Source organism: Scardinius erythrophthalmus (assembly GCF_964197995.2).
Source record: "Scardinius erythrophthalmus genome assembly, chromosome: 18".
NCBI classification, from domain to species: Eukaryota; Metazoa; Chordata; class Actinopteri; order Cypriniformes; family Leuciscidae; genus Scardinius; species Scardinius erythrophthalmus.
The window spans coordinates 37,371,322-37,398,548 of record NC_138238.1 but is presented as its reverse complement, the minus strand read 5'-3'; the positions used below and the strand labels follow the sequence as shown (position 1 = coordinate 37,398,548).

At 37.4% G+C, this 27,227-nt stretch overlaps 2 protein-coding genes across 7 annotated transcripts in view; one reads left to right on the top strand and one right to left on the bottom strand.

Moving 5' to 3' along the window:
- arhgap22b (Rho GTPase activating protein 22b) overlaps positions 1-23,694 on the top strand; it is a 60,248-nt gene extending 36,554 nt beyond the window's left edge. For 4 of the 5 annotated variants that reach the window (XM_081393457.1, XM_081393459.1, XM_081393460.1 and 1 more), the window contains one exon: positions 1,656-3,112. In XM_081393457.1, the coding sequence (XP_081249583.1) occupies positions 1,656-1,878 (223 nt within the window). In that variant the 3' untranslated portion in view covers positions 1,879-3,112. Of the gene's footprint in view, positions 1-1,655; positions 3,113-23,592 lie in introns of those variants that run through there. The other variant, XM_081393461.1, reaches the window with a different exon arrangement.
- mapk8b (mitogen-activated protein kinase 8b) lies at positions 5,486-27,221 on the bottom strand. Of its 2 annotated transcripts, none has more exons than XM_081393463.1 (12): positions 27,047-27,221; positions 23,617-23,795; positions 23,375-23,504; positions 22,821-22,879; positions 20,818-20,956; positions 19,259-19,424; positions 18,378-18,449; positions 15,727-15,909; positions 14,494-14,618; positions 14,292-14,355; positions 14,010-14,087; positions 5,486-8,127 (listed from the first exon to the last, which is right to left on the bottom strand). In XM_081393463.1, the coding sequence occupies exons 2-12, from the start codon at positions 23,736-23,738 to the stop codon at positions 8,111-8,113; spliced, it is 1,155 nt and encodes a 384-aa protein (XP_081249589.1). In that variant the 5' UTR covers positions 23,739-23,795; positions 27,047-27,221; the 3' UTR covers positions 5,486-8,110. The 2 variants fall into 2 exon arrangements, with proteins under 2 accessions (XP_081249589.1, XP_081249588.1); XM_081393462.1 differs by having other exon boundaries at positions 5,486-8,122; positions 27,047-27,207.
- Between the last annotated feature and the right edge of the window lie 6 nt (positions 27,222-27,227).

Genomic DNA, 27,227 nt, shown 5'->3' with positions numbered 1-27,227 from the left:
GACTAAACTGGGTAGGGTTGTCCTATTGTTAGTTTAATTGCTGCTATTGCTCTCCTCATTTGTAAGTCGCTTTGGATAAAAGCGTCTGCTAAATGATTAAATGTAGAAGTAAAACTGTGGTTAATCAAATGGTAATCAATCCACCAAAAACCATGCTTACACTTTCACTATAATAAAACCATGGTTAATTTTCATAAGGAATATGGAAAACAAATGAAAATATCTCGTCTTTTTGGCATAATTATTAACAAAAAAGTCAAGCACCGCAAAATAATATGACTCTTTTGCAAGGGTCCAAGGGATAGTATTTGTTTCCACCCAAACTTTAGAAAATAATTCTATTATAAATATAATTCGCGGTTCCTCTAAAAAAATCACAGACATCCTCTGGTAATAATAAGAACATTGTTTAGGAATTAATTCTGTCCACATAGTGTTTCTCTAAAAAATAATGTATTGCTAGAATCTGTATTTTTTAACTTATTTTTGGTGAAGGATTACAGAAATACACTTTACCTTTGAGGCCTTTGTATACTTTTCTAACTCGATAAATTCAATTTGAATTAATTAATGAAAATAAATTAGAATTTTATCATAATTATTACAAAAATAAAATAGTTCTGAGCATCAGTCAGCGGTTTTCAAATGTGTGTGTGTGTGTGTGTGTATATGCATGTATGGTCATATTTGACTTAAGGATTAGTTCACTTTTTAAAAAACTTTTGCTGATAATTTACTCACCCCCATGTCATCCAAGATGTCCATGTCTTTCTTTCTTCAGTCGAAAAGAAATTAAGGTTTTTGATGAAAACATTCCATGATTTTTGGGAATGTTCGAATGCTCGCAAATGCTCGCCTTGCTCTGTTCTGTGATGCGCGTTCGTGACGTCACGCAATACGCAATTACGTTGAAAAGGTCACGCTTGAAAAAGAATGAAAAATGCGGAATGGGCATTTTAAACGATAAACTGACACAAATACATTTGAGTATGTGTATATGGTCCTCCTTCCGCACATTTGTAAACACGTCAAACGTGACCTTTTCAACGTAATTGCGTATTGCGTGACGTCACTAATGCGCATCACAGAACAGAGCAAGGCGAGCATTTGTGCTTATAAAACTTACACTTTTTTATTTATTTTTGAAATGACCGATCGTTTCGCTAGATAAGACCCTTATTCATCGTCTGGTATCGTTTAAAGCCCTTTGAAGCTGCACTGAAACTGTCATCTGGACCTTGAACCGTTTGGGTCCCATTGGAGTCCATTATATGGGGGAAAATCCTGGCATGTTTTCATCAAAAACCTTAATTTCTTTTCGACTGACGAAAGAAAGACATGGACATCTTGGATGACATGGGGGTGAGTAAATTATCAGCAAAAGTTTTTTTAAAAGTGAACTAATCCTTTAAGCACTATTGGTGTTAGATGTACGAACCTTGAAAATACAATTGTGTTGTTGTTTGTCTTGTCAGTAGGATAAAAAAAAAACTAATAATTTGACTAGTCTAGGATCTATGAAAAAATACACTTTTTAAAGTAATTTTTTTCTCTCTCTCAAATTGCAGCCCTTGAGTTTCCCCTGACCCCAGTTTGAAAACCCCTGGCATGAGTAACTGTTGTATTGACTCACGCCTGTGTTCTGCCCTCTACAGGCTGGAAGACTCAAGTGCAGCCCTGTGTGCGCAGATGGAGAGACTTGAGCAAGAGATGGAGCAGGAGAGAAAAAGAAAACGAATGCTTGAGATCAAACTGAGGAACTCTGAGCGAGCCCGTGAGGACGCGGAAAACCGCAATCGCCTCCTCGAGAAAGAGATGGAAGACTTCTTCTCCACGCTGGGGGATCTGGCTCTCGGAAGCCGCACCAGTGACATTTAATGCAAAAAAATTAAACACAAGGACCACGCAAGATGATGTTGTCTCAGGCATCTCCATTAATTATATGGACAATTTCCACTATCACTCTGATTCAACCAGTCACTTTTTCAAGGCGGCTCCCATCATTCCAGCAGTGTCATTAAACCATTTTACACCCGTCGTTTTAAAGCGACTTCTTTTTTGGAGGTTTCAGCTGACAAAGGAGTGGAACATCTGAATCCGGTCGTGAAATCACGTTGTTTGCATGTTCGAGGTTCCCAGACTGAATGCTAATAAGGACGATTAGAGCAGATCTGTTGGCTTTGGCACATTAAGCAAACCACTGCCGCAGAAAAGCGTCACTTATAATGACATTGGGACGGTGACTTTGTCCAGGTCTTAATGTAACGCAAGCGTACTTGACTAAAATAGCTCCAGATCTTGGCATTGAATACTTATTCTTGCATTCGGTGGTATTTTGAGACGTTTAAAAGAAGCTATAAATGTGACTTTTGTCAATTGAGCTCATTTTTTATTTATTTTACACTGTTTAAGTGCTTAGAAAGTCTAGAAATGCTCTGTGGATGTTTCTTAAAACGAGTGGTCAAATACTGTGTCATAGATTACGTAGACTCGGCTCATTCTCTGAACTATTGCATAGTAGGTCATATTATATATATTAGCATGATGGCCGTAGCCTAATGGTCAACTTTCCAGGCTGCTAATATGAATGTTTCAGGTTCAAGCTCAAGAAGAAGAGACCCAGAAACTGGACATCACCACTGTGCCCTCAAGCAAAGTGCTTTTTGCTGCTCAACACGTTTCAGTTTGGATATTATCTGGATGTCGTTACTAGAATGACAGCTTTTACAAAAAGTCTTTAATGCATATTTAGAGTATGTGAAGATGTTATACATCATTATGATTAGACTATTATACTGCGGTCATACATGACGATTAGTCTTCTGTGCTGTGCTGAAATGTTACCATGTGTCACTGTGGTGGTATGTAATTATTCACTAAGGCCTAAATTAAATTGTAAACTGAAAAACGGACGTACATCTTGTAAAAGCGATCTGATCATCTACTTTATGTGGCTGTTTTGTCATCTAGCGCGGCTTATACAGCAGAGTAAGGCTGTGTTTAAAGGGGTGGTTGATTATGATTTCACTTTTCTAACTTTAGTTAGTGTGTAATGTTGCTGTTTGAGCATAAACAACATCTGCAAAGTTACAACGCTCAAAGTTCAAAGCAAAGGGAGATATTTGCTTTTAAAGGGGACATATCATGCTAAATGCACTTTTTTAGCCCTTAAATGCAATTTGTTGTATATTTGGAGTGTTTAGAAGTACAGAAAAGATGAAATTATTCTCTTCAGGTGCTACGTTGATATCTTTATATTCTGTTTTGGCCTTATTTTTCAACCTGTTCCGATTTTTCTGTTATCTATGACGTTTCGTGAACTATCACGTCACAGTATTTGCAGCGGAACTGCCAAATAAGGACATTGACTTCCAGCCCAACACTTCGAGCGATCCGCCATTATTATTTCTCGCTGCAATTTTGTAGTCCAAGCTAAAGGATGCAGAAGTTACGAGAGGGTAAGTTAAAATGATCGGTTGTTGGATGTAGTAACCCACACGCTTCATTACACCGTCTAATGTAGATGAACTGCCGCGCTTGTGGCGCATGTTTAACTGAAAGAACGAGCAGAGAGAGAGAGAGAGAGACCCGGTCTCTCGCGCGCGCTCGCACTCTCTCTCGGAGCCCGGCGAAAGTGTAAACAAGACGCTGTCTTGCTCTCTCTCCCTCGCACATATTAATCAAAATAAATCGACACGGTGATAAAAGGTCGGAAGACCAAAGTTTCATGTATAAATACAGTAACACACCATTGCGATACATCCATATGAAGATGTTGTTCTGCAGGTTCGTCGTCTTCATTTTCATTTCGCGCCGGCTCCAACTCTGGCTCGAACATGTAAGGCTGGATGGACAAGTCTTCCGTTGTTGACATTTTGTTAATAACGTGTAAATAAAAAGTTTCTGTGCCGCAAGATAATCCCATCTCTGCTATCAGACTACAAAAATGGCCGAACGGGGTGGAGTTGAACCTCTGCATCCTGGAGAGGGGGCGGGGTATGAAGTGTCTCAATTTTATTTAAAGAGACCGCACCAAAACGAGTTGATCTCAGAAGCACCTCAGAAAAGGGGTAAAAAAGGGGCCCGTGGAGCTATAATAATGAGGAATTCAGACCCAAACATTGCAGTTCCGTTTTATATAGACCACAAATGTATGATTTATATGTAAAAAGGAACAATTTAAAAGCATGATATGTCTCCTTTAAAGGAAAATCGCTTTTTAAGGACTACAACAAACGGCTGGTAGAGACTACACCACATTCCTCCCGGGTTAGTGACATCACCAACCCTAGAATTTACATAAACCCCGCCCCCCTGAACACGATTTATAGATTATCAAGACAGAATATGCTAATCAATGACTAGAAGATAACTACACATCAGCTTCATAAATTCATCAACTAACCATTCAGAAATGTCCTGTTGCTTCTACATGTTGTCACCTCTTGAGTCTCTCCATCATTGTCTGACTCAGTTTGAACATAAAAGGCTAAAAGTTTCTGAAATTTTCAGTGCATGTGTGTGTGTGAGTGCAAGCTGTTGTAGCTCCGCCCCCTGTACGGGGAGCAGCAGCTCATTTGCATTTAAAGGGACACACAAAAACAGTGCATTTTTGCTCACCCTCAAAAAGTGACAACTTTAACATGCTATATAAAAATATCTGTGGGGTATTTTGAGCTAAAACTTCATATACACACTCTGGGGACATCAGAGGCTTATTTTACATCTTGTGAAAAGGGCATTATACCACCCCTTTAAGACCCGAGCTTGAAATGACGTAATCAGCAATGACTGTTTCTGGGATACTTTGGCTTAATTTTTCTACAATGGAAGGAAGTTTTTTTTTTTACAGTGTATGGGTAGTGCTAAAAATGTAGTTAAACGCAGCCCTGCCTTTGCACCATCTCCAACATCCGCATACGATTGCCGTGCAACTTTCAAATTGATCATGAAACAACTGTTATGGACAGCGTTTCTTAAAAGCACCATAGGTTGATCTTCAAAACCATTAGTGCCTGGTCTGATTGGTTGTCAATGTTTTTTATCGTTCATTTGCTAGAAAATTAGGTTTGAATAAGCTATAGCGATAACAAAACAGAAAATGCTTTGAGTGATTTTTTTAGATGATTAAAACATTTTCAGCCAATCAGAATCCACTCGACTTTAAAGAGCTTGAGATTTATTTTTTACAGCCATTTTTTTATCATATTTATCAGGGGTGCCATCAATTTTGACCACCACTGTAATATACAGAACATTATTGTACGTTAGTGTGGAAATCAATACAGTTATCATTATTGGAAAAACTGGCCTTTTAAGAGTAGTATGTTATTCCAAACTCATTCAAGTCATTGAAACATTCACTCAACTGATTTATTCAGTGACGCCACTACTAAAAATGTAAATAACTGACAATATTCTGTCTAAAACGTAAACATAAACTCCTTGTATATTGAGCTGCAATGAGACATGGGAAAATGATTCTGATTCAAACTGGTGTTTATTTGCAGTACATGTACAATTGGTATCATAAGATCCCAGTGCATTCTTTGTAGTAGTGCACTTCTCATTGTCTGTATGCTGTTCAGTGCACACAGAGTTAGCAATTTAATAATTGTTGGGCTGGCGTTGCTAGCAAATATTACACGCCAACACCAAATCTTAACATATTGGTAATTCAAGATATTTTACAGATGTTTTTGAATTGAACTTACCAGGTTGATCAAAGTCCTGTGGCTAAACATGAAACCTTGCTAACATCAGCCACAGAATTTAGTTTTTGGTAAGACAGGTTATGTAACATTGACGAAAAAAGCCACAAAATGAAAAATATATCCAGATTTAAAAAGACAAAAAAAAAAAAAAAAAAAAAAAAAAAAAAAGTGTTTATCGGACAGTACCAAACATATCTCTACCTCTGGGTACATATTTAAAACTAATAAGTCTAGATCTACTGATTACAACTAGCATGACAGCAGTGGGTATTGCACATCAACTGTAAAAAAATGAGTACAAAGAAAATTAAACAAAAAGATCAAATTTACATTTCAGTTCTTTTACTTCTAGGTGAAGTATACATAATGTACAAAACTATACGTTGCCTACTATTGACAATAGTTCACTTTAGAAATAAATAAATAATGAAATCTGTATTAACATTTTACGGGCAACTACGTCAAAAAAAAAAAAAAAAAAAAAAACTAGAAATTTAGAGTGAGGTAGTTCATCAAAGCCTACTTTGATCTGAATTATAACATTTTTGACAGATGAAATAAAAGCAAATGCAATGAAAAATCTGAAGTTAAAATTCATTAGCCTAAAGACAGCAAAGAAAAATTAAGAGCACTTAAAATGAAAAATAAAAATAAAAACTGTCCGGGATGCAACTCAAATAAAAGATTATATATGCCAATCATTATGCAAACACAAACCTTCTGTTCCTACATCCTCTCAACTATCACCATACATACATGTCCATTCGCTAGCATTGCCTCATGGGAAATGTAGTTCCCATCCACAGCATTCGTTGCAATATCTTGCACATTTCCCTAAACAAAATAAAGCTGCAAACCATATACGCATACCAAAAATGTTCCAATCTGCTATTACTTTGATGAAAGACCTTGCTTGAGGAAACGTCCCTTTGCATTTTCTCAACATGCCCCAACCTTTCAATCTACATCACACACACACACATCCAAATACAATAGAAAAATAGACACTCCAACATGATATGAACAGTATTACTTTGAAAAACCTCACCCAAATTTCTTCCTCTTTCTAATCATTCAGGAATGAATGCTGGACTCAGGCACTTTCTCCATTTCGAAAACAAAATAAAAGCCCAATGATGAATGGCATTTCAGATTTTAGTGATGGATTTAGCTTGTAGTCATAAGAGTCGTGTTGTATTCTTTACAGTAGGAGGAGCAGAGTTTACACTACATACACTGATATCGATATAATAACATTCCAAAACATTACATAATCAAAGATTTTTTATAAAATGATCATGATGGGATTTTTTTTAACGTTAGATTGCCAAGTCCATGAAAAGGGCTAGTTCCTTTATGATCTATTTTGAACCTCCATTCATTTAGCACTGATTGCTGCATCTAAAATGACATTATTTAAAAAAACTTTTTCTCATAGCCTAATAAATAAGATCACATTGGTATACTATACGCAGTTTGATTGTAAAGACTAAAGAAATCAAAAGCGTTTCTTATGCAGGGACCAAATATCCCAATTTCGGTTTCATATCATATACTGAAGTGTTCAAACAAGAACTGTGTTGTGTTCCTTTTACAGGACTGTACAGCGCTGAAAGAAAGCTGTGGGTTTCGAGTTGAAATATGTACAGACTAGATTACACACGGTGACGTTTGAAAACCCAAACGTGTTTTTACAGAGAGTAAATCTTGTGCACTGAAATTAGAAATTAGAAAGAGTAGCTTAAAGTGTGTTTTTGTAAAGCCAGACCAAATAAAACGTTCAACTAAACTTGTGTTTTAGGTACACAGGTCATATTAAAACCATCTTAGACCAGATGCATTTTATACACCAAACAGTAGTAACAGTGTGGAAACATTAATTTATCCAGGAAATGGACGTGCCATTTAAAGAACCTCCACTAATTAGTGATTAAAAACGACGCTCAAAAAATAAAAACATCTCAAAAATATATTCACCATCCATCTTTACAAATAAACTCGAATCATTCCACGTCCAAATGGCAAGATGACGTAGCGCTAGCTTCGATCTGATGCAAAATTAAAGTACAGCAAATGAAAGCAATCAAAGTAATGCTGGTTTGGTGTAAAAGCTTTCAAGGTGCCCTCAAAAACTCTTACCTCCATTCTTACACTTTTTCGATTCAAAAGAACTTGTCAAGTTTTTAGAAAGAAAGGAGGACACGTTTCCGTTTGCCAGTTGAAGAGGGATGTTAGCGGGAACGGGATGAACGAGGATGGTCATCTACAGCAGCCCAGCGGTCCTGTGGTCTCCTGACTGCTGTCCGTGTCCGAGGTCACGGTGGGGTCGCTGGACATGGACGACGCGTCGTTTGTGGAGGAGGAGGACGTCGTCGAGGGCTCCTGGGAGTCGTTGCTCACTGCTGCACCTGTGCTATGAGGAACACAGCACAGTTTTATCAGACAGGTGTGTGTGTGTGTGTTAACATCTTTACAGCATGATCGATTTACTTCACAAGCAAGATGCTTTATACATATTCTTAATATCTTACATAATGTTGCTTTTCAAGTAAATGTATCAGGTATTAAAGATGTTGACACATTTAATGGGGGAAAAAACTGATTGATATTAAAGAGGACCTATTATGCTTTCTATCTTTTTTTTTCTTTTTTTTTACATGTTCATATTTCTTTTGTGTGTAATGTTGCTGTTGCTAAAAAAGTTCCAAAGGATAAAGTTCTTCTCTATATCAGTGTCAGTGTTTCTGAACTCCCTGAAACGCCTCCATTGTAGTCTTGAGTTTCTTCCGGGAACGAACACGTCACAATATTCCTCATTTAAATAATGAATATGCAGAATAAAGGGGCGGGGCCTGGTTGAGTTAGTTAGTAGTGTGTTAAACTGGCGGTTATGGGAAGGGGCGGGACATTTCCAAACACGCTCGAAGCGCTCGACCAATCACAACACACTAGGGCTGAAACGATTCATCGAGTTACTCGATTAACTCGATTACAAAAATTCCTCGAGGCAAAAACTCTGCCTCGAAGCCTCGTTAAATTCCTATGAAGCGCAGGGATCTGGGCCCGTATTCATAAAGATTCTAAGAATCCTCTCAGAAAACTCTTAATTTAGCTTAAAAACTTTTACGTAGGAGTCTTAGCTTAAGAGCGATTCGGGACTGATCTGAGAGCAACTCTGAGTAAGGAAAAGACAAAAACTTTTATCTTAGTAAGAAGGCGGGGTTGACCCCGTTGCTATGTATGACACAATCTTTTGAAGACTGTGATTGGTTGGTTGTCCAAGAAGGGGAAAAAAGTGATTTTAAGTATAGGGTCTATTCTAAGCCTTCACTTTGAAATTACATGCGTAATTTTTCCTATTTGACCGTTCTCACACACACACATTATATATATAAATCCTTATTTTATTAACCATGCTGTTGATTTCCTATAAGGTATTTGCTTGGCTTAGAACGGTTTTATCGACGGTTTTGGCACTCCTTTTCGGACAGACCGTTGTCCCTTAGTTACGGGTAAAAAACAAGGAGGAGGCGTTTGTCTGTATATAAACCAAGAATGGTGTAGATCTGTTACTGTGAGAGAGAGCGTGTGCACTAAAGACCTTGAACTGCTCTCTGTATCACTCAGACCACAATACATGCCCCGCGAATTCCCTCAACTTTTTGTAACAGTGGTCTACATACATCCGAGAGCAAATGAAGCAGATGTAGTAGAGACCCTTGGGAGTGTTGTGCATAGACTGCAAGCTATTTCTCCGGATGCTCCAAACCTGATTCTGGGCGATTTTAATAAGTGTTCCATGAAGCAGTGTTTGCGGAATTTTTATCAATATGTGCATTGCCCAACACGTCAAAATACAACTCTTGACCTCTGTTACGGATCAATTAAGGATGCATATAAGTCTGTTGTTCAGCCTCCAGTGGGGTCGGCGGACCATAATACTGTTTTACTTGTCCCTGTTTATAAAACTGTTTTAAGACGAGTACGGCCACAGATCAAGAACATCAGCCTGTGGTCTGAGGAGTCTACTGTATCTTTGCAGGGATGTTTGGAGTGTACGAACTGGGATGTTTTTTATGACTCTTGCTCGAGTATAGATGAACTTACAGAAGTTACTAGTAACTATATATCCTTTTGTGAAGAGATGCTTATCCCCCGCAAGACTGTTAAAATATTCTCAAATAATAAGCCATGGTTTACAAATTCTCTTAAAGCACTCATGAATGAGAGGTGTAGAGCATTTCAGGAGGGTAATCTGGTCAAAAAACTTGAACTACAAAAGGAAATAAAAACAGAAGTGAGGAAAGCAAAGTTAAATTATAAAATAAAGCTCGAGAAAGAGTTGAGTATGAACAATTTGGGGTCTGTTTGGAAGGGGTTGACGCTTATAACTGGAACTAAAGGGTATGAGATTAAGAAAATTCAATTACCTGAGTATGACTCTAGTAGTCAGCTGGCAGAGGACTTAAATAAGTTTTATTCACGATTTGATGTGGCTGATTTTGGTCCAGTGACAGAGTCTATGAAATCTAAAATGAGTTATGGTTGTGCTTATAACTTTTTTGATGAATTGTCTGTAATGAAAGTTTTTAAGGGTTGTAATGTGAGAAAAAGCCCCGGTCCTGATAAAATCGGAGGGCGTTTAATTAAGGTCTGTGCAGAACAATTGGCGCCAGTGTTTTGTAACATCTTTCAAAGATCAATTGCCCTCCAGAGAGTACCAAAACTCTGGAAGGAAGCCATCGTAGTGCCAGTGCCGAAAACCACACATGCTGTAACACTAAATGACCTTAGGCCAATAGCATTAACATCCCTTATAATGAAATGTTTTGAGAAATTAGTAAAATATGAATTATTAGATAAAACAAAGGATTTGTTAGACCCTCTTCAGTTCGCATATAGAACAAAGCGAGGTGTAGAAGATGCAACAGCAACTCTTCTAAACATGGTATTACAGCACCTGGAGGGTAGTAAAACTCATGCTAAGCTCTTATTTGTCGACTTTTCATCTGCTTTTAATTCTCTACAACCTCATATTTTAGCAAAAAAATTAATTACTAATTTTAGTCTGGATCTTAACTTGGTAGGTTGGGTCTTAGATTTTTTAACTGAACGAACTCAGAGAGTGAGAGTTAACGGTAGTCTTTCAGCTCCCTTGACAATATCCACAGGTTCTCCCCAGGGGTGTGTTTTGTCTCCTTTATTGTATATTTTATATACAAATGACTGTCTAAGCAAACATAAAAATAGGTACTTCTTAAAATTTGCAGACGATACAGTTATTGTGAGTCTTTTAGAAGAAAATGAAACGTGCCATGGTCCAGTGGTTGATGATTTCGTGAAGTGGTGTGATGATGCTTGTTTGCAGATAAATGTATCCAAGACAAAAGACATGAGTATTGACTTCAGAATACAAACACATCCTTCCCAAGACACATTTGTCAAGTACAATAAGGTGGAATGTGTGGACAGTTATAAATATCTAGGGACAATTATTGATAAAAGATTGCGGTTTGATTTGAACACAGATGCCCTTTGTAAAAAGGGACAGCAGCGTCTTTTCTGTCTTAGGAAATTAAGATCATTTAATATAGACAAAACACTGATAGAATTGTTTTACAAGTCTTATATAGAGCCAGTGTTGTCTTTTTCCATTAGCTGCTGGTTTGGAAATCTTGGTGTGAAATACAAAAATGCACTAAATAAATTAGTTAATAACAGTGGGAAGATTATAGGTAAAGAGCAAAGAAGCTTGACAGTTCTGTTTAACAGAAATGTTTTGAGTCGAGCCCACTCTGTGCTTTTAGATAATGAACACTTTTTATATTCAGAGTTCTCTATGCTGCCCTCGGGCCGTCGCTACAGACTACCAAAGATAAAAAATAATCGATACAAATACTCTTTTGTTCCGAGCGCAATCAGACTATTAAATAAGTCTTAAAGGTATTTATTAAGTTTTTATTTTTTTTTTTATTTTTATACCTTAGGTATTCTTTGTACATTTCTTTCTGAAATCCGTAATATGTGTTTGTTATTTATTACCATGATGTACTGTATGTGTCAGTTTGTTTGTCTGTTTGCCTGTGCTGCAACCAAATTGCCCCTAAAGGGATCTTAATAAAGCTTGACTTGACTTAGAATGATAAAAATTGTTCCACTCTTTCTAATTACACTGATTGTTGGCATGTCTATTTAAATGGTGGTTTGAATGTTGGTTTTAATGTATCAAACATGGAATTTTCCCAGTTGCCAAATATCGTAATGTAGTGATTACTTTCATTTCTGGTGCTATGGCATTTCTGCGCTGTGTTGGAGATATTAGCGTGTCTCTAAAAAGATCTGTCACAAACATGATCCCTGCATGATCTAATTTAAAGCGTCTAATTAACTCACTGTCATCCATTGTCTGCAACACATTTCTTCTCCTTCTTCGTCTTTCTGCCATTTTCTCCTCTGCTAAAGAAACTCTTAAGCCTCTTAAAAGTCCTCGTCCATGCTCCTTACAATTTTGACCTTAAGACCTCTTTTAAGGGTTAAGATGCTTTCTGAATTACTTTTTTCTTTACTAGGATTTTTTCTTTAAATTTAAGAGTAAACGCCCACATTTCTAAGAATTTTCTTAGAATTTTGTCACTAGGAGCTACTCTTTGCATTAAGATTCTTTATGAATACGGGCCCTGATTGTTTCACACGGACCGTTGTTCAATGTTCAGGAAGCACACCATAGCGCGTGATACATTTTGAATTTAGTTGGCGCGATGGCGGAGAGTAACGGTGCGTGTCCACTACAGCGGCAAAACTCCGCTCAGTGCCGCTGGCAACGCTGTAACGTCTCCGCTCTGGGGTGTGTCTGTTGCAAGTGTGTTTAATCTAAAGTTTTTTTTTTTAACACACGGACAGTATAATCATCAGCGATGCACGCGATTACATTAGAAATAGACAAGCTTTGTTTCCAAATGCACCAAGCAAAGATATCCTTTCAATTTTATAAACTTTTATAAACCCAGCCAATATAATCAAAATGAACACATCCAAAATAAAATCTTTAACATTTATATAACAACTGCAAAACGTCTAATTTGTAAACAAAATTATTTACGCATTAAATCCAGCATAAACACAATTTGCATATTTTTAAACTCTCAAAACAGACGTCACATCCCGAACCTCACAGCAATTGGATTTAGTGCGTAAATCATTTTGTTTACAAATTAGACGCTTTGCAGTTGTTATATATATATATATGTTAAAGATTTTATTTTGGATGTTCATTGTGATTAAATTGGCTGGGTTTATAAAAGTTTATAAAAGTACACTTTGATGTTTGTTTTGAGATTACAGCTGAAAAAGCCTGATTCTTATTTATAATTGTTTTATTTACATTTATTTTTTTATAAATTGTATACATTGTGTACCTGTTTGGCCTGATATTTTATATTCATTTATTTTTGTTCTCAGGTGGGTAATTTGCAGAAGGTGCAATCCTTTTTTTGTAATGTTGTATTAAGAAGACAAAACTAAGGCCAAATGGCCTTTACTATTTAAGTTTGTATTCATAGTTTTACATGTTATACATGTTTTACAGTAAGTTGACTTAACTGTATTGTTATATAATTGTTGGCACTGGCACTTATAAACACTAAATGGGTAAAAATTGCAATAAATAGGCTTAGTTTTGGAGCCAAAATGTTGGAGTTGGAATAAATACCTCTGTTTTTTTGAGAAATAAAAGCCAAATGCTTGATCATTTTACAGCCACATCATTTTCGTATTTGTTTTGGTTGTTTAAAAATACACACAAAAAAATGTATCCGATTAATCGATCGATTAAGTGCTAGATTAATTGATTACAAAAAGAATTGATAGCTGCAGCCCTACAACTCACTGATCCAGCCGACCAATCAGAGCACAGTGTGCTTTTCAGAAGGAGGGGCTTCATAGGGACAGAAACTAAACAGAGCGTTACTGACAGACTGGGAAGAGAGGAGCTGCAACAATGAAGAATATGTGGAAAATAAGGTGTTTTTTGAACATTCAAGCATGATCTATTGACCTATTCTAGTAGAGCCCAAATAACTACTGCGGAAAATAATTGTAAACATAATACTTTCTTGTCAAGATTTCAGTTAACGCATTTGTAAGTAAACTAAATTCTAAACCTGCTTCGGAGCAAAGCTTCATAATCCAGGGTTAAAACATAACTTAACCTGGGGTTAAAAACAATTAACCCAAGGTTAACCACAGTGTGAAAAGCCTAATACAGAGTTCATTTCATAAATCAAGGAGGAAACTAACCTAGTGAGGCCGGCTGTCCTCGGATCACCCCGTTTTTCGTTCGCTCCTCCAAGTCCAGCACTTCCTTATATATCAGCTCTGATCAGGGAACAGATACAGAGGAGCAAGTGTTACGATTCATGTAAGTGTTACATGATTTATTACAAATAATCTTATATTTCATGCGTCCATCAAGATCTAAATAAAAAGGCAAAATAATCATGTGTTTGTCTTATCTTGAGACTAAAATTCAAGAATGACAACAACATATAAAAACAGTCAATAACTTTAAAAAACAAGCACCTTTCCACTCTTCTACTGTGTGTTCTCTCTCATCGAGCTGTTTATCCGTGATCGCCGGTGGCGGCTGAAACCAAGCAGAAAAATGTCAATCAGATACGTCACAAAGGAAAGGAAATTATAATTAATGCGCTCGGGAGAGTTGGCTCCATCTGGACTCTGAAGTCAACGAGCACCTCGAAATAATGAGCACTGAAGCACTTACCGCTTCCACCTCTGACGGGTCGTACCACACGTTGATGTAGGGGTGCTGGAGGGCCTCGTCCACTGAGATTCGCTTTGACGCATCTATTACCAGCATTTTGGATAACAAGTCTCGGGCCTGGCTCGCTGAAAAATAATTGCATTTAAATCAGAAACTGAATTGAGAGGTAACTCGCCATGGACAATCATGCTGATCTAGGATTACTGCAATTTGATGGGAGTTTAATGAAGGGAAAAACTAAATCCTGCGTCTTAAGAAGCCAGGTTGAAACAGCAAAGCATAATCATGAATTAAATGCGCCTTTAATTAAAGCAATAAGCTAGTGGGAGTCATGGATTACAGTAATTTTACAACGGTTGAAGACCCCATGCAATTTTTTGTGATAGTTTAATTTCTTGACATATTTCCTTTTAATAGCACATTTTAACAGGCTCAAGCCTTTTTATATACAGCCAATAGTTTATGGCTGTGAACTATGAAGAATACCCAAGTACGTAAAAATAAATAAATTTGTAATTAGTTTCGGTGGACACTTTTCTTATCTAGAAATGGCATCAAATGGTGCAAGAAAATCTGAAGCACTTTTAAATCTTATCTTAAAACATTTTCTTTTCTTGGATGGCTTATACTTGACTATTGGTCTACAGGTTTAATACGCATTTTCATTTATAATTATTTGTATTTGTTGTCTTGTTACTGTTGTTTTAAAACTGATTACTAATTCTTTATTGCATTTGTTTTAATGTCGTTTAATTTTATTCTGCTAGGGTGGTTTTTTTTTGGTGGTCTTTTTTGTAAAGTGCTGTGAGAAAGCAACTTTTAAAGTCGCTTTACAAAATAAAGTTGTTATTATAATTATAAAAAAAAATAAAAAATTATAAATATATATAAATACACCTGCCACTTAAGAACCCATAGGTTTGACTTTGCTACTGGCTATTGCTAGTCAGTGGCAGGTAGCATTTGTTTACTTGTTTACTTATTTGTTAAATGTACCATTTTCATTAAATAATTACAAGTACAAATTAAAACAATATTTGCAACAAATATAACACAATGGTCTAGCATCAGTCGCCTAACTCTTGGTAGTCTTATGATCGGTTGCACATTCAGTCAGAAGTTTGCATTTATCTGCTATTTGCATCTTTAAACATCCAATAATCCATTCAGTGTAACAGCACTATAAAACAATAAAAGGCTTTAGGCAGGCCTAAATATTGAAGTATCCGTCACCTTTGAGTTTGTTGTGGTCAGAGTCTGCAGGGAAGAGCACGTCAGGGAAGAGCTTCTCAAAGCTGTATCCAGCATAGCGAGGTCTGTTCTCCACGTAAGTCCTCACAGACTGGTTCAGCTTCAGCATGAACTCCTGTGACGGTGTGCCCAGCTGCTCGATCACCTTGTTCCACTGGTCAATATCTTCACATTACATGCTAAGGAAAACTACTGACTGGAGGCACATCATCATGTCTCTCTCTTACCTGACTAAGATCTGGGTGACTTCCTTCAAAGTCACATACATAAACATAATTACCCAAAGTGAAACATTTTAAGCAGATAACCTCTTTATTATTTAAGAATGAGACTAGCACATTTCCTAATCCAGCGTGATGTGACAAGTCTCCACTGAAAGTCATAATGTTACATTAATATAATATATAGGGCCCTATTTTAACGATCTAAGCGTATGGTCTAAAGCGCACGGCGCAAGTTCATTTAGGGCGTCGGAATCCACTTTTGCTAGTTTAACGATGGGAAAAATGGTCGGCGCTCCCGTCGTGTGGTCTAAAAGGGTTGTCCCTATTCTCTTATTGAGTAATGGGTGTGTTTTGGGATTTACGTGCGTTAAACCAATTAGAGTTTCATCTCCCATTCCCTTTAAATGCCAGTTGCGCTCGCGCCATGGCGGATTCGCTATTTACATGACGGAATTTGATAGTGGGAATACCGACGCCGTCTCCAGGACGCAAGCGGATCCGCTCGTGCGTGAGGTAAAAGTGCGCAATCAGAACATCTATGGGACAAGCCGGATTCCACCATATCTTTATGTATACAATAATAATCTTTTACATTGTAATCCTTTTAATTTAAAGGTTGTATCAGCGATTTCAGGCCCAAACATAAATGATCACATTCATCTAATCTTTACATTAGATGCGCTAGCTGCCCGCCCCGTAAGCATGCCGTCAAAAAAACGCGTCTCTGTAGGCAGCCTAGGCTCTGAGATCTGCACACAAAAACAATTGGGTTCACCAACCACTCAAAACCAAAATAAATAGTGTTCCAACCAATCACCGACAGGGGCGGGTGTTGTGAGGTTTTGCGCTCATGCACGGCTGCCTATGACGGCTGCACGCGAAAACCTCACAACACCCAGCCCTGTCGGCGATTGGTTGGAACATTATTTATTTTGGTTTTGAGTGGTTGGTGAACCCAATTGTTTTTGTGTGCAGATCTCAGAGAATGTGATACAGAATGTGATCATTTATGTTTGGGCCTGAAATCGCTGATACAACCTTTAAATATTTGGCATGTTTGTGTGCTGCTGTGCGTCCCTGTGTGTGTAATAAGCAGAGTGTACGCGGGGTGTGGACCCGCCTATAGGCGCACATTACTAACGCGCTCTTTACATAAATAAAAAAAATTGCGCCATTGATTTTAGACCAGGTTTCAGTTGGTCAATGGCGCAGTCTATTTCTGTTCCTCAAAATAGCAACAATGCGCCTGAACACACCTCGTTCTCAGACCAGCAGCCCATGGGCGCACAAATGGACGCAAATTCATTTGCTATTTAAACAACGTAGCGCAGGACGTGAAAATGAAAACTGTGTTGGACTAAAACTAGCAAAAAACACTTGCGTCGCGCTGCATTGTGCTGGGTGTAAAATAGGGCCCATACTGTGTGTGTATATATTCGGGGTGTAACTATTCATCAACTACATCGATGTATCGATTTATATTCATATGATCCAACTACATCGATCTGTGCTCGGCAAGTTGGCCTTCCGGACGACATATATCGATCTAACATCGTTTTAAAAGGTAATGAATCGATTTGATCAATACTAGGAAATAACGCATTGGATTTAAACATGTCAGACTTTATATGGATGTTTTTTCTTAGCACTTTTAATGATGAAGGCGTTAAACGTTACTCGATTCAGTCTGCCTATCTGTGACGTCATCGCCATGCGTGACGCGCCAGCAGCAGCGCAAAGACAACAAGCGGCGCAAAGAAATTTCATGTCCTGTCATCGTTATACTGTGCTCGTAGCGTGTCAACAAATTTTGTGTAAACAAATGTATTATAACAGGCCTATATAATTCCTAAAAAGGTGGGTCGCAGCTTGATGACCATGGGGAAATGTGGGTCCCATGGCCAAACTATTCAAAACATCATTCAATGTTGTGATAATCGTAATTAATAATCGCAATTACAATTTCAAGGGAATAATCGACAATTATGATTTTTGTCATAATCGTGCAGCCCTTCTTTATTCAAATAAAATGTGAATGCATTTGACATTAATTGTTGTTTACTTGTTTGTTTATATCCATAATTAATTGATACCTGATTCCCTTACAAGAATTTTTGGCTAAAAAGTCACTGAATCGTTTCGGATCGTATCGTTCTAAATGAACCAATATTGTCCTTGAATCATATCGACAACCACGAATCGCGATACGAATCGAATCGTTGTTAAAACGAATCGTTACACCCCTGGTATATATATATGAATGAATGAGAAATTTAATCTTGATCTTCATTTCAACATTTCAACCCTTTTTTGCACATCAATGAAAAAACACATATAAAGGGTAAAATAACAAAACAAACACTCAAAAACACTAACAATGGGACAGTAAAGACGACCAGGTAAGGATACGGTCTGTGCCAGGAAACAACACACTACCTCTGACCATTTCAGCCATGATGCATCCAACAGACCAGACATCAACTGAAAAATGAAATGACAACCAAATTAAACTGTCAAAAATCTTACAAATGAAATGGCATGATCAATGCAGATAAAAAAGAAAAACAAACGCACAAACACACACACACACACACACACATATCAAACAAAGAACAGGGTGCACTGATGTGGATGCAACAGAGGTGACAGGACGGTGCATGCAAACATCTCAGTGTGCATCAGGCAGGATCACGGGCCAATCATCCCAAACAGATCAAGACATCCAAGTGGCCCTGCTCTTCACAAAACAAATGACTAGAGGCTGAACAAGGATACAGTCCCTCCCTGGAAAAAGGATTTTGTGCCGCACCATCTCTGCCATAATGCAGCCAACAGCCCAAATATCCACTACACGAGTGTAGCATAGAGGAAAGAGAGAAGACATAAGCAAAGCAAAAAGGGCAGCGCGACTGGTTGAGAATTTTCTGAGTTTGACCCACAGCCAATTTTTCCTCAGCACTACCGACTAAGGACTAAACGTCAGCATTTTCGGCCTTCAAATTGATCTGTTATTTTCGCACTGCAGTGAACCACTTTCACTTCCCAAGTTAGACTGGTGCTCAGTGACTAATGCGCAGCGCTACAGGCAAACCCATCCAGTGTGCTCGGGCATGCAGAAACTAGTTCAGCTGGACAAAAGAATCCCTCAAGGGCTTTTAATGTTAAATCACCACAGCCATTTGGTGAGATCAAGGTTGTTTTCAGCAGAATGATGTGAAGGGTGCTCTGGGGTCGTCTGGGACCCTTTATGTGGGCATGCTGCAAACCAGTGACATCAGGTTAGCACTCACCATTGGCTTGGTAACCCATGCCCAGGATGACCTCGGGGGCACGATAGTAGCGCGTCACCACGTAAGGGGTCATGAGGAGGCCGGTGGCAGCCGTCCGGGCCAGGCCGAAGTCGAGGATCTTCAGCGTACAGTCGGATTTCACTACTATGTTACTAGGTTTCAGATCCTGGAAAGAGAAGAAGAGGTTAAGGGTCAGCAGAGTGGGTGGGTCACAGAGGTTAAGGGTCAGCAGAGTGGTCACAGTCTCACAGGTAGGAATGAGCACAGCACAGTTCAGAAACTATGGCCCATTTTTTACACTTTAGTTTTTAATAAATAAAAGAAATCTGTAATGATTACATTAAATTTTAGCAATCAAAATTCACATCTGTTTAATTGAAAGCATGAAAGGTATGGACTTAAACAATTTATCAAAAGCTTGAAAAACGCTATTAAAAGTTTTATTTTTTCCCAAATTCTGTTTTTTTTCCCAAATTCAGTGTTTCCCCATTTTAATTATTTTTTTTTATTAAAGTTTATTTACATTTTAATAATCAAAAAGAATGTGTAATCTGAGATTCTGTGTTGTCGATTTATGATTTTTCTAGATTTATGGTTTAATACACATTTATCATTGTTTAGAAAAACAGTGGTAATCAAATAAAAGCATTAAAAAATTAAATATTTTAAAATGTAATCAAGTGAAAATTGGATTTTATTTTTTTGATTACAGTTCAAATTAAAACATGAAAGAACAATCATGTGATATTCCTTAAAATATCATAATGCCCTAAGAAACAGATGGGGGTCGTAAAAGCATCACTCCCTACATCAAGTTTGTTATACACAATTGGCAGCTAAATTACGCTGTCTTAATTAAATATCTTATTTTGGCCAAAATTCAAGGCATCATTACATAAATCTTTTTTGAATAAGGCAATGCATCGAAACAAGAGTAGGGGGGAAACGTTGATTTTCTGCAGTTTTGTCGTCTGTCGCTTTAAATCAGTTTTCTAGGTAATTTGTGTTTATTAAGCCAAGGCTGAAGGCCCGTTCCCACCAAGGACGATAACTATAATGATGAAAATATAGTTTTAAAAAAACGTTCATATTATAAAAAAATAGAGTCCACACCACAACTGACCAAATTGCTTACAGAACTTTTTTTTTTTTCAGCTGATGAACGATAAAAACTTTGACAGCCAATCAGAATCCATCCTGCTTTATAGAGCTTGAGCATTTAAAGCGACAAGACGACAAAACTGCAGAGCATTATTATACTGCTGGCATTAAAATGTGTGAAAACTCCTGTATTAGAGCATCAATTCATTAGTTTAGCAACATCATAAAATAAAACTCTATTAGCAACAACTAAGTGTGAAGAGCTTTTCCTGTGACACATATGTGACCGTTACTGAAGCATTTCAAAGCCATTAACCTATGGAGATGCAGCCTATGTAGAAAGAAGGCTTTGAAGTGTGTGTGTGTGTGTGTGTGTGTGTGTGTGTGTGTGTGTGTGTGTGTGTGTGTGTGTGTGTGTGTGTGTGTGTGTGTGTGTGTGTGCGTGTACGTGTGTGTACCCTGTGTATGATGCCGGCAGCATGTAGGTGTTTGATGCCGCAGAGCATCTGATAAAGCAGGTAAGAGAGTCTCTCGTGGTCCAGCTCCATCTGAATGACCTGGCACAGGTTTGCATCCATCAGCTCCATCACCAGATAACTAAGGACAGGAGACGATGGAAAAGGAGTGAGGAACACACAAATAAACAGGCATACATGCACATACACACAGATTTGGGATTTTCGTGGGTAACTAAGCTCTGACAAACATGACAAACGTATGCATGCTACTGTGGTAAATGTAATAATCGCACAGACCGATTTTTTGTAGTACGTGCAACATATATGTGACCCTGGATCACTAAACCATGTCACACGGGCAATAGCCAACAATACTTTGCATGGGTCAAAATGATCGATTTTTCTTTTATGCCAAAAATCAAATCAAGTAAAGATCATGTTCCATGAAGATATTTTGTAAATTTCCTACCGTAAATATATAAAACATTTATTTGTGTGAGTGAATGCAGCACAATCGCCAACATAAATGGACAACTTTAAAGGAGATTTTCTCAATGTTTCGATTTTTTGCACCCTCAGATTCCAGATTTACAAATAGTTGCATCTCGGCTAAATATCATATCCTAACAAACCATACATCAATGGAAAGCTTATTTATTCAGCGTTCAGATAATGTATACATCTCAATTTCAGATCGACCCAAGTGACTGGTTTTGTGGTCTAGGGTCACATATATATGTCGCACTGTACAGCCCTGGGGTCTCATTTATAAAACTGTGCGTAGGAACCTTACTAAAAGTGTACGTGCGCCCAAAAGCCAAAAATGGCGTATGCAAAAAAATATTCGGATTTATAAAACCGTTCGTACGCCAGAACCTGCGCAGAATTCACTTTAGAAAACCCAGGCAGCGGAAGATTGTGCGCACATGCGTCTCCACCCCGAAATAACCATATATGGAGCTTACAACGCCTAGTTTTACTATGCAGATCCTCATCTGCATATCATTTGCATATGATTATTCATCCACGTGATAACGTTTAACGGTACAAGATACATTACATTAATAAAAATCAAGTAGTTGCCTATCCTTGCCTTGTTTTTGAATACATAAATCAAATAGTGTATAAAATACATTTCAGAGAAAGTTTTCTCAATCTTTCCCACTGGCCGAATTGTATTTTTAATTGATATTTTTAATTGAAGCAGATAGGCCTTGGGCATTATTTGCACGAAACTATTTTCTCAGACAATCTAGTATCATCATAAGCAGTTATCTCTGTGGTTAAAACATTAAAACACAGCATGCCAGAGGAAAAGTGTTCAAAAACACCGCATCCACAACAAATATTTCTATTGATTGAATTTGAATATAAAAATGTTGTAACTTCTCGGTAATGATTTCATGTTTAAGTGCTTAACTCCATTAATTTGAATGGCATATTTAATCTAAATGTTTATATCAGAAGTAAAACATAGTTTAAATCATTATTTTATTTATTTAAACTGTTATTTGCGTCAGTTTCACTAAACGGCCCAATGCGCTCGCTGGCGCGGACTTTTAAGAAGGGATGGATATTTGCTTCAAGTGACAGGCTTGGTGAGTGAAATTATATTTGTATTATCTTTCTGTATATGTTAAATTTTCTTTAGATTTTCTGTCTAAAAGTGACCAAAAAGACACTTAACTCCAGCTCACCATCGGTGTCGCCAATTCCCTTTGTCTCCAGAATGTGCGTACGCACGGCTCAAAGTTTGCTTAAAGGTGCGCACATTCTCCCGTCAAGTTTGTTTTTTATAGATCACAACCTTTGCGTGGGAACTGGCGTACGTATGTTTCCAGCCCCGTTTTGTGCGTACGCACGCTTTATAAATGAGAACCCTGATCTTGTCACACAGTGAAATTGAATTAATCCAAGGCCAAACTTATATTACGCGTTATGCATTTTACAAGTCAAAAGGCATTTCAGTTCCATTCTAATTCACAGCAGAAAAGAAAACTTACACATCCTGGAATTCTTCAAGTGTCTTCTGTGGTGTGAACACATTTAACAAGCCAATTATCTGTGAAATGAAAGCACACTGCGTGAAAGACGTGCATGTGCTGTGAGGCTCACCTGGTTGGATTTGTCACATCTATGAGGATATCAAGTTCTTACTATCCAAACTATATCATTACAAAATTAACTTCAACATACACTAATACTCAAAACTTTGGGGATTTATTTTCTTAATTAAATGAATACTTTTATTCAGCAAGGATGCATTAAGTTGATCTAAAGTGTCTGCAAACAAATTTATAATGTTACTGCTGAAAATTCTATGTAATATATATTTTTTAAGAATCCTGAAAAAAAACATATCACCGTTTCCACAAAAATATGAAGCCGCACAACATAATAATAATAATGTGTTTAATGAGCAGCAAATCAGCATATTTAGAATGATTCCTGAAGCATCATGTGACACTGAAGACTGGAGTAATGATGCTGAAAAATCAGCTTTGATCATAGAGAATAAATTACATTTACATATATAACAGAACAAAACATGTCTTACATTTTTGTGGTTGACACATTTCATCAGGACCAGTTCTCTGTAGGCCCGTTTGGCATGGGTTTGGTTCTGAAAGGGTCGGCTAAGTTTCTTAATTGCAACATTTCGTTCAAGGACGTGGTCATACGCAGAGCTAAAAAAAAGAAAGAAAAGTTTTTCATTTAACACACTTTCTTTTATGAGCCATCTTCATGATAATCTGCTTCTTTCATATTTTACAGGCTAATTAAATTCATTAAACTTACCAGACGATGCCTTGAGCTCCAGACCCGATTGGCCTCAGATTCTGATAGCGCTTCAAAACGGTGAATGTTGAATCTCCTACATCTATGCTGTAATACTCTTTCTCACGCTTATTCCTGTTCATGTTGAAAACCGTACTGACTGTTTCTTGGGCATTCAAGAAAAACTTCACCTTCAAAATCTGAAAAGACAAAAAGAAATGAGTGAGTAGAACACGTTCATCTGGTCCTGGTCTGGATTGGTTGTGTGTTTACCGTTGAAAAGAGAGAACAACATATTAACTTGGTTTGTGATTGCAGAAACTTGACCTTCAAAGTTAGGGAAAATTCATAAAAGCAGCTGCATGTAACATACAGCACCATATAGAAGAGATTTAAGTATAAAAAAGCAATAGTTTGCATTTTGTAATTAATGTAATGTGCCATTAAACTTTCTCTATCATTAGACTAGTTTCATGATCTTTCACAACCTGTGAGTTTATAAGATGTAAGATCAAAATATGTTCATTTAATGTTATCGTTATCAGCCCGATAAGAAACTTTGGGCAATATGTAATGGATTTTCTTCACTTTAGATGTTCAACATGATGGTTTTGGATTGCTTGAAGAAAAAAATAAAGAAAGAAAGGAAGTTACAGTTAAGTGTACAACATGCGCAGCGCAAGTCTGTCATACATGCTACATAAAATCATAATCAGATCATCATTATAATTGTGTGTTTGGGACATGGCTATTAATAGTGAGATTTTTGTTTCTGTAATCAGGCTCTCAAAATTCTATACAAATTTGGATTTAGATTTATCAGCCAATATATATATATCGGTTATCAGGTTTAACGATCGAAGAGGCGATACAGAAGAGGTTCGGGCACGTGTGCCAAGTGGACAGCGCCAGACCGCCATTCAAACTACTCTGGTGCCGACGACCACCAATGTGGAAGGTAGGAACACCGCTATGCGCCGAAGAAGACCTGGGGAAGCAAGTCGAAGACGTCGTCTTACCCTTGCGGACGCCAAGACCCTATCCACCGACCGTCAAGTTGTGAAAGAAGCCGAAAGTCAAGAAGATAAAGAGAGAAGAATATGATGAAATACATGCTTTATTTTTAACTAGATGAAAGATATCCAGAGCAAAGGCATAAATATCAAGATAAATATTAAATATCATCAAAATGGTGCAAAATATCAATATATTTTATTCATGCACTGCCACGAAAGTCTATGCAAATACCAAAGCGCTGTGGAAAGTGGGTGACGAATCTGACCTAAGAAGCATCAGCTTAACGCATCGTCAGCGTTATAGTGACTTGAAGCAGAAATACATATTTAAACAGGTACACTGCTCAGGGAACAGTGCAAACAAATGACCCAGGCTGAGACAAATGACTCAAATTTAGCATATTATGCTTACCCTCTTTACATCGGTATACAGGACAGCCTGTACATGTGATTTTCTGTTCACATGGTGTGTTTTCTTCCACTCAAGGCATATATCAAGGATCCCTAACATGACATTACATGTGTTTGGCAAATGCTTTAAGGAATCAGAAGAGCAGGATGGTTTATTTGACCCTAAAAGCATTATACAGTATAGCATAGAAGACAGTGAAAACTAGGGCTGCAACTAATGATCGTTTTGATAATCGATTATCTGTTGGTTATTGATTTCCACGATTAATCAAAACGCTTTTTTTTTATATAATAGATGTTACTCCACATCCTGAAAACAAATATAGTGAATGTATCTCTATCTGTGTCGGCTACGCTTTACACAAAAGGAAACATTACATTGTAAAACCAAAATTTGTCCACATTATTTAAGTTAAAATCACTAAACATAAAAATGATAAAAAAGAAACATGAAAGCGTAGACAAAATGTTAACTCGTATTAACTCTTACCAGCCTAACTTCTCCCAAAATAACTCATATTATTGGTGCGTTCAAGTCCTCCAGGGAAGTACGTATTTACGACGTCAGGTGCGTTCAAGGAACTTTCATCGGTGCAAGAAGATGGCGCAGTACCTTCTCTAAATTAACTTAAATACAGCAATGATCTTAAACTCTACTACTTTTAATTAAAAAAATGTAGGCTATTAAAAACAATGAATGTGCATTTGCTTTTTTATGCTTTTAATCAATTTATGAAGCCACTGTAAACTTCATTTTTTACACATATTACAATCCTATTGTAATTCAATTCGCTTATTTTGCTGTAAATAAAAAAAGCTGACACTGTCACTGCTAAATACCTTTAAGTATTGCTGTATTCCGACATGTTTCTCACTGACGCGCATCCAATTTGTAAACGCGGGGCTTAAAGAAAATCCCGAGCTTAGTTCCCACTTTTTGGTGGCGTTCAACTCATAAATTCAATCTTTCCAAAATGACTTGAATGTGTCCTCCGCTATATTTCAGATGCGCTTTGTTTGTCCATAGAAATGTTATTCACTACTGTAGACTTAATTGATGATCAGACTCGATGCTTATTATTTTCATTATTGATTATCATCAATTAGGCCTAGTAGTTGCAGCCCTAAATTGAACTAAATCTTATTTAAATCAATTAACACATTTCAGCACACAGTTCAATGGGGCATCAATACTTGAGGGATCAGGTTTCAATTGAAGTTTAATTCATACTTCAGATTTCAGAGATTGCATTCTTTAACATCAATGTGAATGGAAAGTGTCAATCATCTCCTAAAATAATATTGAGAACCGCACCCAAATGCCCTGAATTCAACATCTCACAACACCATCCAACAAACAATGACCTCAATTTCTCTGATCTGGACTCCTCACACCTCCAGATGAGTCTTGCATTGAAATCAAATCAAAACTGCTGTATGTATACTGTGAAAGACAATCTGTTCTGTACTATCAGAGCACAGCGAGTTATGCATGCACACAAATGGCTGTCTCTCAAAACTCAACGAGCTTCATACACAAACTGCATTTTTGGGGCATTATAGGCGTGTTAAGAAAAAATGCTGTCAGCTCACTAGGTTTCGAGACACAGTATTCAATCTAGGATCTCAAACTTACACATCATGTCATTTGCAGAATGACAAATGAGTAGATTTACCATGTTTTAGTACCATAAAACACCATGTTTAAGACATCTGCGATGATATTTGATCATGTAAATATCATTGTATCCAGTACCATGGAGTATATATGTATAAGACTTAGTATTACTACCATTCACTGTACCACGGAATCAGTCCATGTGCCATATCGATATGTAAAACACATTATTGTAAAACACAATGAGTGAAATAACGCGCTAAGATATTATTCTCCCAATTGACTAGCTTAAACTAGCGAGTCAACGGTGTTTACTGTGGTGTTTTACAGCAGCAATTCAGGGTTACCCTCCCCCACAACCCACCTTAAAAACATCAGCGGAAAAAAAATGCAAGTGTTTACTCACCCTCTTAAAAGATATGCAGACAATTCAAGAGATGATTCATAAAAGGACAAGCGTCTTCTTCACACAGAGCACTGCAGTTCGTTGTATTCGTCTTGTTTTCCACTTGAAGACACAAGCTCTGCGATCACTGTGCTTCCGTCCACTGGCAGGCCTTGAGCTGCGGACACTTGCGTACTACGTC